This window comes from Siphateles boraxobius, unplaced genomic scaffold (assembly GCF_051911475.1).
Source record: "Siphateles boraxobius isolate OS27281-9 unplaced genomic scaffold, OSU_SipBor_1 22, whole genome shotgun sequence".
NCBI lineage: Eukaryota > Metazoa > Chordata > Actinopteri > Cypriniformes > Leuciscidae > Siphateles > Siphateles boraxobius.
The window spans coordinates 18,869,792-18,885,246 of record NW_027508833.1 but is presented as its reverse complement, the minus strand read 5'-3'; the positions used below and the strand labels follow the sequence as shown (position 1 = coordinate 18,885,246).

The following is a 15,455-nucleotide window of genomic DNA, read 5'->3' as shown; positions in this document are numbered from 1 at the left end:
TTCTGTTTTCAAAAATAAACCACAAAAGCACCCAAAGCACAGCTTGTTTTTACAGATATCAGAAGGGAAACTCTAAAAACAATTCAGTGCTTATGTTATGAGATGATATATGATAAATATCATTGTTTGAGCTGTATTTTTATGTACTTTTGTCATTTTTACAATTTTATTAAAAATATTTTTTTATTTAGTTTTCATTTCAGTTTTAGTTGTAATTGTAATAGTTTTTCACCTAATATCTATATTTTATTTTAACTTTATTTCAACTATAAAATACCAGAAAACAATTATTTTTCGATAACTATTAAAACACTAATCCATTTGTTCACTCAGACAGCCAAAACTGGTTATCTGTACTTTAACCAGAAAACAATCACAATCAATCTAGATCTTTGAAAGGACTCACATTTTACTCGATGCGTATCTAGATAAAATTCCATCAACAGAATCAACAACAACTGAAACAAAAACTATTTTTGTGTGTCAATATTTTTATTATGAGAGATCCCACTGGCACGCATTTGAACACACACTCATCTCCTTCCAAGAGCCTGCTTTGGGAAAATCATAGGAGTTTTGAACCAGGATAATAATGCCATTTCTCTCCGGTGAAATGAGGACAGAATGCCCAAACTCTCAGCTATCTACTCAAGTGTGACTAAAGATTCAATGCACAGAGCCAATGAGAGGATTCATGTTACTCTATAAACACACACACAAACACACACACACACACAGCACGTTCACTGTCTCACCACACTATTAACAGTATCATCACTGCACAGTTCACACATTGTAAATGTCATTGTACTTTTTTTCATTTTAAACATACACACTTGACAAAGTTTAAATGAACCACAATAAGATCCTGTAAGAAACATGCAAGTAAGCAATCCTGCTGTCTCTTACGTGTGCATGTATTGGCTGTTGTTGTGACACTTGGAAGGGCCCACATGTGCCATCGTGTGCTCCATGCAGCCCGGAAAAAGCTGATCCAGCTCATTATCTCACCTAGCAGGGAATCAAATAAGCCAAGTCGAGTGTAGAACTGCACGGATCGAACTAATGACTACTGATGTCAGGCCACTAAAACACTCTATAATGAAGTTCTCCATATCATATTCCACAAAAGAGTAATGTTCCATTTTGGTTGCAGCTTGTTAATCTAAAAAGCAAACTACAAATGGATATCCAAAATAATTAGACAATATTCAAACTCAAAGCTTGCTGTCAAGTACTTTAAAACTGCAATAGAGCAAAAACTTATACAATATATTTGTACATGTTTTTGAAGACATAAGTGGTGCTTCATAGGCAAAGCTCACAAACACAATGCTTTGGGTATCGAAGAGGCTCCTAGGGTGTTGCTATACGGTTTTCAAGATGTTCTGTGTGTTTATTAGTGTGTTGCTAGGCTGTTGCTAGAGTGTTTTGGGTGGTTGCTAGGGTTTTGCTTACTTTGGTCCAAGTTCTATGATATTCTGGGGACAGATTCACATCTTAAGATAGATTCTAAGGATTTTCCTGAGTGAAATTCTTAAAACATTCTTAAGTTCTCAAATATTTTCTAAAGAACATGCATCTTATTTTTTTCTTAAGTATAAAATTAAATACTTTAGTGTTATATGATTGTATGGTGGTTCTTGTCGAACTCATGCACATCACTAGTAATATTAATTTGCATTCTATGTAGATAGTTTTATGCTGTAATCCTTCATATTTGAAGCAACTCAATACATTCATTAAACATATTTTATCTCTGAGGTTTTAAGACAAGTTGAAAATGATAGTTTAAGAGGTTATTTACGATGCTTTTTAAGAACTTTTTTTGTCAATTTAAATTCTTAATTTTGTCTTTGAAACAATCTTAAGGAAAAAGAAAATCTTGTTTTTGGAAAACAAAAATACAAAAGAACCTATTCTGAAGTTTTTTGGAATACAAATTATTCTTAGCTTAGAATATAAAAAGAAAATAAGAGTTAAAAAGAATTATATACTTCGTAAGAAAGGGCCCTTTGTCTCTAGATATGAAAGAAATAATTTCCACCCATTTTGTTGTCCACCAGGCAAAAATTGTCTAATCATTTAGAAAAGTAATAGAATAAAATTAAAAAAAACATAATATGAGACAAGTTACAGTACATGAAGTTTAATGCTTAAGGTTAGAAATTTTAAAGAACTCCTAATCATAAAGAAGAGGAAGCATTACTAACTATCATTCCAGTTAAAAGACAAGTTTAACAGGTTCTCATGTGCTAAATATTTGAGTCAGCATTACTATGAACAGCATCAAGTCTGATTATTTTTTTAAAAAGAGCAAGAGATTGTCCACTCATTCTAGAGAAAATCTTCAGTGTCAAAGCTTTTGTATGGCAGAGGCTAATAGATAACCAGATCCTATCAACAGATAAACCACATCCTTGTGTCATGGTCTCTCATGTTTCACAACTGTTCTGTATGTAGACAGTTTATTGTACGTCTCTCTCTGTGTGTGTGTGTATTGAGACGAGAGTTCGAGACGAGGCAGATCAGATGTTGAGGCCAGTAAATAAGGACAGTTGTAGTCCTGCTTCATCTGGTGAGTGGGATAAAACCGAGACAGGTGGTGAGGCTCTCACGCAACATCACTCCCCATCATAATCAAAGACTTCCAGGAGTATTGCTTTCCAAGCCCGAGCCCAGCTGAAGTCTGGCTATTAGCAGGTCCTCCCCATTGATCCAGGCCTGTTCGCTCCTCAGCTCCAGACAGATGGTGACCAGGACACCCTAATCCTGTGCGTCTGTGCCCAGAAGTCAGCACGTTTTCAGATGGCAGAGGATTATACACTGAAGGGACGACCTCCGCTGTGCTCAGGCAGCCCATTATCTGTCCTGTGCCACTATTGTCCCCAATGGAATTGCAATATTAAGGATAATTTTATTTTTTGTATATATATTATCCCTAATATTGCTGTGTGTGTGTGTGTGTGAGTGTGTGCGTGTGTTTGTGTGTGTGTGTAGTGCTGGTCATAATTATTTGCCCCCTTGGTAAATATGATCAAATATGGCTGTAAAAAATAAATCTGCATTGTTAATCCTTTTGATATATTATTAAAAAAAAATCACAAAAATCTAACCTTTCATTGAAGTAAAAGAATTGAAAGTGGGGGGTAAATCACATTATGAAATAAATGTTTTTCTCCAAATTATTTGCTCCCTTTTATTAAATACTTTTGCAACCTCCTTTTTCCAAGATAACAGCTCTGAGTTTTCGGAGAACAACTGACAAGAGATCAGAGACCATTCCTCCATACAGAATCTCTCCAGATCCTTCGGATTCCCAGATCCATGTTGGCGCTGCTTCTCTTCAGTTCAGCCCACTCATTATCTATAGGGTTCAGGTCCGGGACTGGGATGGCCATTGATTTTGATGTTTGTTTTTGGACCACTGGACCGTTATAAGATTTCTAGAAGAGGTTGTCAGGTTTTGATTTTTTATCTGTTGGTATTTTATCGAATCCATGATGCCATGTATCTGAACAAGATGTCCAGGACCTCTGGTAGAAAATTAGGCCAACAGCATTAAAGATACAGCAGAGTATTTCATTTTACACATGGGGTACTTTATCATCCCTGTGTGCACCAAACCCATCTTAAGTGTTCACTGCTAAAAAAGCTATTTTTTTGTTTCATCTTACATTACTATTTTTTATGTCTTGGGGTTTAAAAAAAAAAAAAACGGTAATATTGTGAAAAGTTATTAAAATAATGGTTTTCTATTTTAATATACTTTAAAATATAATTTATTGTGATGCAAAGCTAAATTTTCAGCATCATTACTCCAGTCTTCAGTGTCACATGATCTTTCACAAATCATTCTAAAATGATACTCAGTTATTATCAATGTTGGAAACAGTTTTGCTGCTTAATATCTTAGTATTTTGGATACTTTTTTCAGGATTCACTTATAAAAAGTAAAAAATATCAGCATTTATTCAAAATAGTAAAGATTTATATTGTTAGTAAATATGTATTTTCACTTTTTATCAATTTAACGCATCCTTACTAAATAAAAGTATTAATTTCAATATATATTTAAATGTTCCTTTATGTTTTCTGTGGTAGCCTTTTACATCAGATATACATCAGCTTTTTTATGTCCAGTTTAATTCACAACGGTTGAAGATAAGTGTTGGTAAAAAATAAACAAAATAAAAATAAAAACACCTTCTAGGGTCACAGATGGCAACATTTCTTCATTAAAGTGACCATGATCACTAACAACCTTATGGAAGAGACCATTAGTAAATGGATCATTCAACTCCTTACTTTTGTAGGCTATAGCGTGGCCCTGCAAATAGCATTCCCTTTCCGCAGTGACCTTCAAGGGAGTTAAACTGATGGCTAGAGAGAGAATGCATTGACTTTGTGTTTTGGATGCGATTCTTGTATTTGTATGCAAATATACAATCTCTAATGACTAACAGCAGTATGCAAAGAAAATGTGACATCAATACTCAGTTCGATTGGATTCAGTTCTTATTCACTTACACTTTTACAAGTAGCCAACAGTTTTTGATTTTCAATTATTGTCCACAAAGGCTTTTTCAAGTACATGACAGCAGACTCAGAGTAAAAATTGATACTTTTCATCTATCCTAACTTGATCTTCAGCGCGAGTGGCTTCTACTCGTTTTGTATTCCCACGGGTGTCTTTAGATTGCGGCTCTCGTCTCAGAGTGTGAGATGTCATTAGAGAGTGTGTGTGGAGCCGGAGAGCCTCACGAGTGCTGAATACTGCAATGCAGCAGAGAGAACGACCACACACACCATAGCAACGCTGCTAAACTAACCTCTTCCCCTACAACGTTCCTTTATTTTTCACTCACCATGTCACCCCTTCCTTCCTTCCTTGTATCCGTCATCCTCTTTTCTTTCCTTTCCCCTCATCGCATTGGTCCGTTCAGCTCTACTGACCCACTTTACCGCAGAGCACAAGGGCGAGAGACTGTGTCACACATTTTCATGCATATATGATTAACACGGAAGGCCGTTTATTCATTACGCTCATATCTATTCTACAGTGACCGCCGCATTACACCAGAACTCATTCATCATTCAAATACAGTTCGCTGAAGTTCCTGTCTGCAGAAATTAATAAATTGGCGCAGGGTGCACTATTATTATAAATGACCTTGTAAGATTTGCAATAAATTGATCAGTGTTCTTCAGAACGTGTGTTCCATACATTAACATTATTCTAATCTCATTTTTTTTTTTTTTTTTTTTTGTTGTGCCTGTGATTACACAGTATTTAAAGCTATACTGAGAGACTTCAACTCGCGGTGAAACACAACAGGTGCAAACATAACTTCCTCTGGATCTCCAAGAAAAAGGTTGAGAAATGAAAAAGACGTCTCAGTTAGCTTGCATTGTCAGCTTCTGGTTTTTCCTGTTTTTCCTGGTTTTGTGGAAGAGTCCATCCTGAAGCACACATACACTGCTCACCCCTCAGAATAACACTGACATTACACTGTTCAACAATTCCTAATATGGAGTTTTATAGCATTTTGCTTCAAGACAAAGAGTAAAAACATCGTAAGAATCATGACAGTTTGTTTAAATAAGCTCATGGAATGATTCGCTCAATCTGTGTGTCGTGTGTGTGTGTGTGTGTGTGTGTGTGTGTGTGTGTGTGTATTCAGGACTTCGACCTGAATAACTTATTCATGGGGACTCGTGTCACCGTGGGGACCTAAATTGAGGTCCCCATGAGGAAACAAGCTTATATTTAAATCATAATGAGTTTTTGTGAAAATGCAAAAATGCAGAAAGTTTTCTGTGATGGGTTTAGGAGTCAGCTTAGAGTAAGGGGACATAAAAAACATTATGTCAATGGAGAGTCCCCACAAGGATAGCGAACCAGGTGTGTGTGTAGTCCAGGTAAACCCTACATTACCCCACAAAGCTGGCAATATCCAAAATCCTTGTCCTTGTGGGGAAATTGTTTAGTCCCCATGAGGAAAACGGCTTATAAATCATACAAGTGATTTTTTTGTTGTTGAAAATGTACAAATGCAGAACGTTTTCTGTGATGGATAGGTTTAGGGGTAGGGTTAGGGGATAGAATACAGTTTGTACAGTATGAAAAAAAAATCATTATGTATATCATTAGAAATTTCCCATAAAACATGGAAACCAAACATTCATAGCAAAACAAATCACTGACGAGTGATCTATTCCCAACAAGAGTGAAACAAATATTCATAACATTATATAATAATATAATAAAAACTAAATTCACTCCTGATGGCAATCATGGAATTAATAAATAACCAAATTGGCACCAAATATGGTTCTGCAAAAGTAACTCAAATCTTTTATCATACTGGCCAGTAAGTTTCCAACATTAGATACAAATAATAAAAATCAGCTCATTACCAGCAGTGTGAATATCCCGAGATCATATACACAGATCATTCAGATGGAACAAAAATATCCTTAAACTAGTCCTTGGACAAATGTGCTAATTTAGGTAAAATTCATGAAAGCAGGACAGCTCCCTAAAGAAACCTTCCTCTTTAATTAATATGGTAGAGTCCAGATGGAGTTAACTGCACTTTCAGACCTGAAAATACATTCAAATTTCACCATTGAGTCACTCTAATATTATTAATCCAATATTTTATTTAAACTCAGATGCTTTATTAAATGCACTTTGACCTTCTTATAGGCAGATGACATTCGAGGTCATGGTTAAATCAAAACAACACACCCCTGGGGAATATCTGCTGCTGATAATTTGTGAAGGACAGTAACTACAGCAATGCAGACTTGGTTACTTTTTACAGGAGCCACTTACATTCACACGATTGAACTACAGTACCATAAAACGCAACCTCGGATAACATCACATTTGTTTACAGCAACGGCACAGTCTTCACACAATAAAAAAGCATTTCATGCCCCTCGTAGAGAACCAGCTTGCAATCTAATATACATGTGGGGTCTGTTTATCTGTGACAGCTGCATAAGCCTGTGCTAATTTTCCAACCTATAGCAAGCCAAGACATCTGCACCAAATGCTCGCTTGGCTCAAATCAAACTGCTGAGCTAGCATAGGGTGGAGTTTGTTATAGAAGCTGTGTGAGCCTTAAAAATAAGAAGAACGCTCCTAGTTTCCTATACTGCAGTCAATGGATTGCAGATAGTAGTACAGTTTGTTAAATATGTCATACTGTCTTAAGGTTCTAGCCAGCAGGTCCCGTTTAATTTTTCATAAGCCATGTTTTTCTTTTTTTTTTAAAACATGCATTTTTTAATGTTTCATCAGCAGAGCGATCAACACCCAGGGATAAAACAATACAACACTGATGGGATTGCACTTCTATCCCTGATAGCCTTGTTTTTTCAATAAGGGGATGGAACATTTTAGGGTTGCCACCAAACAAAGCTCCACAGGGCAAAATATGAAATCAAAATAAGCAGTATTTATTTAATACAGCAGTCTTATTACATATTCCTGTTCCTGGGTAAACTAAGACACTCTATGAAGTGATTCAAACATCATTTCACAACGATCTATGAAGAAAACAATTGATTGTTGTGTTCTAGCTACTCATTGAATCAATCACTATTGCCACACACATTCATAAATATTGGTATTATAAATATACTACTGTTCAAAAGTTTGGGATCTGTAAGAATTATATATATTTTTTTAAATTATTCTAATATGCTGATTTGGTGCTCTGGAAAAATTTCTTATTATTATCATCAATGTTGAAAACAGTTGTACAGCTCAATTTTGTGGAAACCGTGATGTGTGTTTTCCAGGAGTCTTTGATGAATAAAAAGTTTGAGAATAAAAATAACTTTAGCACTTTTGATTTTACATTTTTTCATAATATAAAATCTTATATAATATAATCTAATATAGTGTATGCAGTATGCACACACAGTATATTGATTACTTAATTTCCAAACTTTTCCTCCCCATGAAAAGGGTGAAAGCTATTGCAACTGAGAGTTAGGAATTCCGTTCAGAGCACTAGAACTTAACGAGTTAATCAGATTACAAGCAACATGTGATGGAAGAGGAAGGTTTTTCTTCTTTATATACTATACATAGGCAGCATTGCTGCAGTTCCACTGACTAAAGCTTGGTAGAGTAACGCTTTGGAACTAGGGCTTCTCGATTATGGCAAAAATCATAATCACAGGTCCTTAAAATAAATACATAAGACAAGTAAACATTCAGCAATACAATAAGAACAAAGAAACTAATTAGAAACAAAACTGACAAATAAATACAACAGAACAAAAGCATAAAAATACCATAATATGTTTGCAAATATTTAGGAAACATGCCAATTTCACATTCTCGTTTCTCTGAAAAACACTTCTACAGCCACTTATTTTACTTATTGTTTTACACGCTCCGTGTTGTCAGTGGGTTTTTGTTTTGGTCTGTGTGATCTCGCCCACTGCCAGTTCACCCAATAGTATTTCGACACCCCGGGATGCCAGTTAGCAGGAAACACAGCGTATTGAAGCCAGCAAACAAACTGGGTCAGAGATTGCAGATTCCACACAACCTAAAAAGCCTCAGTATCATCTAAAAATCTCTATAAACGCGGTCTATTAAAACGCGGAAAAATCAACTCATCAACTTACAGTGTAAGTCTCCTCGGCAACAAATTGCCCTTGTTCCTTTTGCGTGTCCTTAAACTGGTGTTAAATCCGAGCTAATCATATAGCCTACAACAACTTTAAAAGCTATGCATGGATCCAATATACTGTTACACACGTGTTTCTTTCTCAACTGTATACGTTTACTATAAGACATAACCCATCGTATTTACATGTATACTCTCCAAAAGGCATTTTGGCATTTTTCTGTGTAAGGGTTTAGGAGCGTATCGAAGCCCATTTGCTTATCCGCGTTTGGCTCCGACTCGGAGTGCGCACACAGAAAGCCAGCTGGGAAACAGTATCACTTTTGCGGCTTAATGAGCTTTTAATAACACTGTTTAATATCAAACATGTCCCACAGTTTATCAACAGCGAACCGCTTTTACAACACTCACTTATTTTGCTGATTTGGAACATTCCATTGAATCGATGAAAAGTGAAATAACTAAGTCTTTCTAAAAAATTTTTTTTATATCTGTTTCATCAGATTGTCTTGATAATGTGTTCTACCTTTGATGACTTTACAAAAAATACTCTAGAACTGTACAGTGATGATATCAAAAGATAACTGTATGATAAGCCTTATCCATACAACATGGCATTAACATGACGCTCCAAGGTATTTTTAAACAATACTGTTGTATTGCTATGGTAATTCAATCCATTTTGATGGCATAAATACACTAAAATCAAGCAGCATTCATGATTTGGAGAGAGAACAGAGCACCTGCAGGATGTTTTGAGAGCTGAATTGTTTCTGTAAAATGCTAGGCTAGCCCTCAGTAGGTTATAGGCCCTGTCTGAAGCACACACTCAAAATCCTTTTCAGATCCAGAACTTCCTGTTTGTACCACACCTTATTTCCCTCTAAGAACACTCATTTGTTATCACACTGTTATCTCTCTCCTTTTCCTCTCTGTAGTCTCTTGTTCGCACAATCCTCCATAGATCTTCTTGAACGAAGATATTCACACGACTCTGTCTTTAGCAATGTGCTACAAATCGAACCAACTTTATGTGACTACCTCCAAGGTGAGATCTGACTCACCGTCATAGATCATCATTCCATTGACAACATTCACATAGCCTTACTTGTTACGCAAGTGTGCGTCACATAAAACTGCTAAAAATGTCTATCATTTAAAACTGAGTTACTCACCCGGCTGGGTAGGCAACCAGTCCTGAGTGTGGATCACATGCCAAAGCACGACTCCCACCGGAAGTGATTCCCAGAACTTTCTCCAACGTCACCTGTGGAATTACATGGAAAATGAGAAATAACAAAAGTTATGATGTGCATTACAAGATCCTAAAAGTTACAAAGAGTCTTTGTCACACAATGTGAAATAATAACCCTGTAATAATAACCCAATCTCACGGGAAAACATAACTATTTTACGAGGTGGCGATTTCATATGAATTCTTATCATGAGAGTTGTACTTTACTTTATTTGTTTACAGGGGCAGTGCACATTAATAAACATAGCTAGATGTAAATGTGCCCGGATTAAACAAAAAGGCTATTTGTCATTGGATCCTTGACAGAATGTTAAAAAGTCACCCTAAAAACAAAGCATCTTATATTAATACACACACAAAAGAGAAGAAAAAAGAGAACATAAAAAACAACATTCATATTATCAACAACAACAACAAAAAAACAAGTATATGATTCCACGGGGAAATCAGGCTAAAATAAACTAACAGAAAATTGTCTAAACAACATATGAAAATGTATTAATTAATTATTATTAAAAAGAGCATGGTCCCCCTAACTCCATGACTAAACGCATGAATGACAAAGTACAAATTCAAACAAATTAATTCGCCAAAACATAAAATAGTTACGAATCGCCATCAGATTGTGTTGAATAAAATTATATCTTTATTGTATATCATTATTTGAATGATGAACTATAGCCTAGTCTATATAAAAATTATACTAAATTGAACATCTAAACAAAGGACAAATCACAAGATGACACCAAAAATTGCAAGACAAACTCAATTCTGGTTTAAGCAAAATGTCAGTTAATTTACATAACTTTTCTATAATTAATTACAACAACATTCAGAGTCAATGAATGACTGCAAATAAATTATGTGATTATACTATGGACATCATATCTAAGCCAGTAAAATATGAGTTGGTAAATTACAGCAACAAATTTACTTGAATAAATCCCACTTACCTATTAAAATTGTTTATTATGCAAGACTTTGTTTAAAGAACCTTAGAGAATTTAAATATGTACAGAATGAGTCTACTAACTAATGCCCCAAAGTGGTGTTGTCATCTTAAAAAAAAAATAGTATGAGCTAGAAATTTTCCATGAGACTTTGTTAAAGGGACAGTTCACCTAAAAATGAAAATCCTGTCATCATTTACTCACCCTCAAGTTGTTCCAAACCTGTGTGAATGTCTTTATTTTGCTAAACACATTCTTCACAATATCTTATTTTGTGTTCAACAAAAGAAAGAAATTCATACAGGTTTGGAACAACTTGGTGGTGAGTAAATAATGACAGAATTTTCATTTTTGGGTGAACTACCCCTTATGAACTACATAAACTCAAGGCAAAACATTGAATGAAACAAAATAACAAATTCAACTAGAATGTACATTTCCAGAAGAAAATGTGAAGTGGTGCTTGCAGTGGCAAATCTCGCCATTCGGTTGCTAGAGTGTGGTACATGATTGCATACGAACCAACTAACATGTCTGTACGATGTTTTGTTGCTGAGATATGGCTTATTCATGTGTTCAGGTGGTTGCTAGGGTGTTCTGGGTGGTTGCTAGGGCATTGCAAGGCGGTTGCTAGGGTGTTCTGACTGGTTGCTAGGGTGTTGCTACGTGGCTGCTAGGGAATTCTGGGTGGTTGCTATGGTGTTGCTAGATGGTTGCTAGGGTAATCTGGGTTTTGCTAGGCAATTGCTAGGGTGTTCTAGGTGGTTGCTATGGTGCTGCTAAGTGGTTGCTAGGGTATTCTGGGTGGTTGCTAGGGCGTTGCTAGGTGGTTGCTAGGGTGTTCTGGGTGGTTGGTAGGCAGTTGCTATGCTGTTCTGGGTGGTTGCTATGGTGTTGCCAGGTGGTTGCTAGGGTATTTAGGGGTGGTTGCGTCCATTACAACTGCATACACACTGAGTAATAACATGCTTAAAATGCCAGCATTTGGTGAAACGGCCTGCAATTACACAAAGTTGTTGTTTTATAATTAAAGATTGCATAACATCTGTACAAGATGAACACATAACAGCGTCATTCTAACAAAAATTAAGGTATGCACATGCACAAGGTGTTTAGTTTACAACATTTTAAATACAATACAATACACCACATACAAATTCGCTTACTGAACATCTGCACCTGTTTGTTCCACATCTGAAACCCACCTCTTCAAAGCAAGCACGGTCACATCCCGGCAGAGAACACTTTAGTACAGGTCAATGGAGAAATGAGAGGAACAACACCTGGTTTATGAAGTAGGTTCTTCTTAATTCTGCCATCTTAGACCATTTCCCCAATCCCCACCATATGGGTTGTCTTTCCATTTATTGCAAAAATGCAGGTTTCAAGAAGTCAAAGTTGAAGATGCTACGTGTACATTTATTATCCTACTGTAAGCTGAATGTAGCCCCAATGTACTACCACAATTTGTGCTGAACATACCGATATAAAAAGCACTGTAATTGAGGTTGTTACATTGATTTATCATCTTTCCAAAGATGTTTTGACAGACCTCCATATGTCCACTGTATATTAGTGCCTTGGAGTGCTGGAACAACAGAAAAATAACTAGTTTTCAAACGCATGCGGTTTTTAAGCCATTTCTCATTCAGCATCTCTCATGGGAATTTCTGGGCTGTATCATGCGCTTTTCCAGAAACCTTTTTGCAATCGCTGTATGTCGAATCCTTAGAGAAAGGCAAAGACCTTGAGCCAGAAGTCAATGAACTCCACAGCACCTGGAGGAATGGCTTTGATTTCGTTGCAGCGTGTAAAACTTAGAAAACAGAACCCAGTCTAGGAGCTGACCTGATGGTCTTACAAAAAGCTCAGATCTCTTTGTTTGGCTCCGGAGATTCCTCTGACACCAGAGATTCCTCAACTGCTTTAGGCAGAAAGAGAGAGACACATCTGCTCTTTATACAGAACAAAGGCACCTTGACAGAGTCTTCTGCATAACACTTAAATGGTAGGATTGTACAAGATATTGTCTCTGGAGCACTGTGATCATCACTGATAGTACCACTCCAATTGTGTTTTTTTTTATGATGAATTGCACGTTTAATGCATGAAATGGATGTAATTGGGGCCCATTATTTGCAGATGTCTTCTCTGATCAATGCAATAATAAACTAGTCTTTATAATATTGCAGTGCTTTGCAAACATTAAGTAACATAAATGTTTAAAATTGCTTATTATATTCTGGTCCTACAATAAGCCTTGGGTGCCTCCATTATAAGAGTATGTAATTTACTCACAAAATTTGCCACTGGCCAAGAGAAAAGCATACATCTGATCACATAGAGAGGTAATAGGTAATAGAGGAGGTAAAATCTCCTCCACAAACCACACAGTCTGAGGTATCGTTCAATTCTATCGCACAAACAGTGAAGTTTAATATGTTAGTAATGGGCATAACTCTAAAGTTGAGCAATAATACTATCTCAGACAACACTATGAACACCAAAATACAGACTAGTGGAAAATTCCAGATATGGATTTGGTTACTGAACATGTGGTAGTGCGAACAACAGTGTGTAATTTATGAGCAACAAATCATATGCAGCTTAGGAGTTATTTAAGGCATTCATCTCAGTAGCAAAACGGTCTCAACAATCACACGGTCACAGGGACTCCTGTGTATGAAAGGGAAGTACAGTCAGTCACCCAAGGGTCTGCAGCAGTAAACAGGCAATCTGAATGGAATGCAACAGTCAGGGATGATTACTCTGATTCAATAATAGTTACAGTTACAATAACAAGAGCAAAAGAACAGTTCACAGATTTACAGCAAACTACTGGCCACATATATCAATACTGCTCTAAATAAGGATGAATGCTAAAAGAATAATAAATATATCTAATACATTCCACACTTTAAGAGATGCGTGCATACAAAGTGTTTAGTTTGAAACAAAGCCATGTTTAGAGTTTGAGTTGATAAACCTAGAAGTATCTAAATCCATATCTCCTGGTATATCCTATCCTAGTGCATATTTGTGCATTATATTTACACAACATGCATTTTTAACATTGCTTCAAATTATTACAATATAATTATTTTAAAAAGGTGTGTCCTAAAAATGAACCCTAATCTCTAAACTGAAAAAGCACCCAATATTATATTATACTGACATAAAACCGAGGAGTGATTAAGGTTTCTGTAAATCCTAATGCATATCTGTGCAATTTATTACCAATGCTTGACATCAATTCAGTGCAATGCAATTTATTATTATTATATTATTGTGCATTGTATTTTCCGTTCGATTGAAATGATTTTTGACATGTGGCAAATATAGGTCAGTGCATTTTACAGCCTTCTTACTGTTGCATTGTACTGACAGAGCCACAGTATGCCTTTGTAAAGTTTACATAACAAACCCTGGAAAAAAATCTGACATATTAGTGTCAATTCACTGACGCCTTGCATTAAACTGCAGAAAATCACAGCGATAGGCTACATGATATGACACATTTACAAGCAACTGCATAGATTCCACACATGCTTTGTGTCATACAGTAAACGCACTGTACCTTATTATTGAGATTCTCTTTGTTGATCCCAGCTTTACTTCTTCTCAATTTGATGGAAGGCGACCGGAGCAGATTTTTAAGCCGACTTTTGATAGTTGTATTTTCCACTGTCATCTTGATTTGGTGTGCTCTTGAATCAACGTTTCCAACAAACAAGCGGAAGCCCTTCGCTCTACAGTCACAGCTGATGATCAATTGAAAGATACGCGTTTAAAGTAAGCCATGGTCTGATAATAGCATTTTATTTCATTAACGTTATATTAAACCAATCCACCGGAACCGTCATCGCGATAAATCCAGTGTGGATGTCCTGCCGGTGAGAGACGCGATCCTCTCTAACGTCCATTTGTTAAATGGACCATGTTTCGTGTCTAGAGTCAGCAGTTTGACGGTCTGAAAGCTCCGCGAATCACCTCCAGCCGTGATACCTTCACCGGTACAGTGTGTGTATTTACAAATCCTACTACGGTAAAGACCAGGCTCATGAATATTAATTTTAGAATGCGAGTTTGTTCTGTCACTTTTTTGATTGGCTGTAAAGCTGACGTCGGGAGGTGGACGCTAGTCAACTGGCCAATGAACGACTTCTGCTATGGGGGAATGCTTGAGTTCTGATTATTAATGACATGACGTACCTTGAAACACCGGGAAGGTTACGAATTAACGCGTGCTTGACCTAATTAATATTAAGATAGCCTTAGCCATAGTATACATTACGCATGGCATTACTACTAGACGGATTATACTGCTTATACGGGCGGTTGTGTGACACTGCAGTGTTTCCCTAAGGTGTAGACCATTCGTTTACTTAAGGCGAAGTGTTTATTTATGTTTGCAAATAATAGGACAAATAGTATAATCGAGGATTGTGGCATTATCATCTTAATTTTCCACAGATGTGAAATCCAGTTTAAGAGTACAACTGCGTTTTAGAACATGGGTAGTTGGTTTAGGCTGGTGCAAGACCAAATTGACCAGTAACTTACTACCTGCTGGTAATATCATATACAGGGCAC

The 15,455-nt window shown here is 36.4% G+C and overlaps 1 protein-coding gene across 4 annotated transcripts in view; it reads right to left on the bottom strand.

Moving 5' to 3' along the window:
- The window catches only part of mapkbp1 (mitogen-activated protein kinase binding protein 1), a 55,265-nt gene extending 40,356 nt beyond the window's left edge, over positions 1 to 14,909 (bottom strand). For 3 of the 4 annotated variants that reach the window (XM_077238956.1, XM_077238955.1, XM_077238958.1), the window contains exons 1-2: positions 14,440 to 14,909; positions 9,833 to 9,924 (exon numbers count right to left, since the gene is read on the bottom strand). In XM_077238956.1, the coding sequence (XP_077095071.1) occupies positions 9,833 to 9,924; positions 14,440 to 14,553 (206 nt within the window). In that variant the 5' untranslated portion in view covers positions 14,554 to 14,909. The remainder of the gene's footprint in view (positions 1 to 9,832; positions 9,925 to 14,439) is intronic. The other variant, XM_077238954.1, reaches the window with a different exon arrangement.
- Between the last annotated feature and the right edge of the window lie 546 nt (positions 14,910 to 15,455).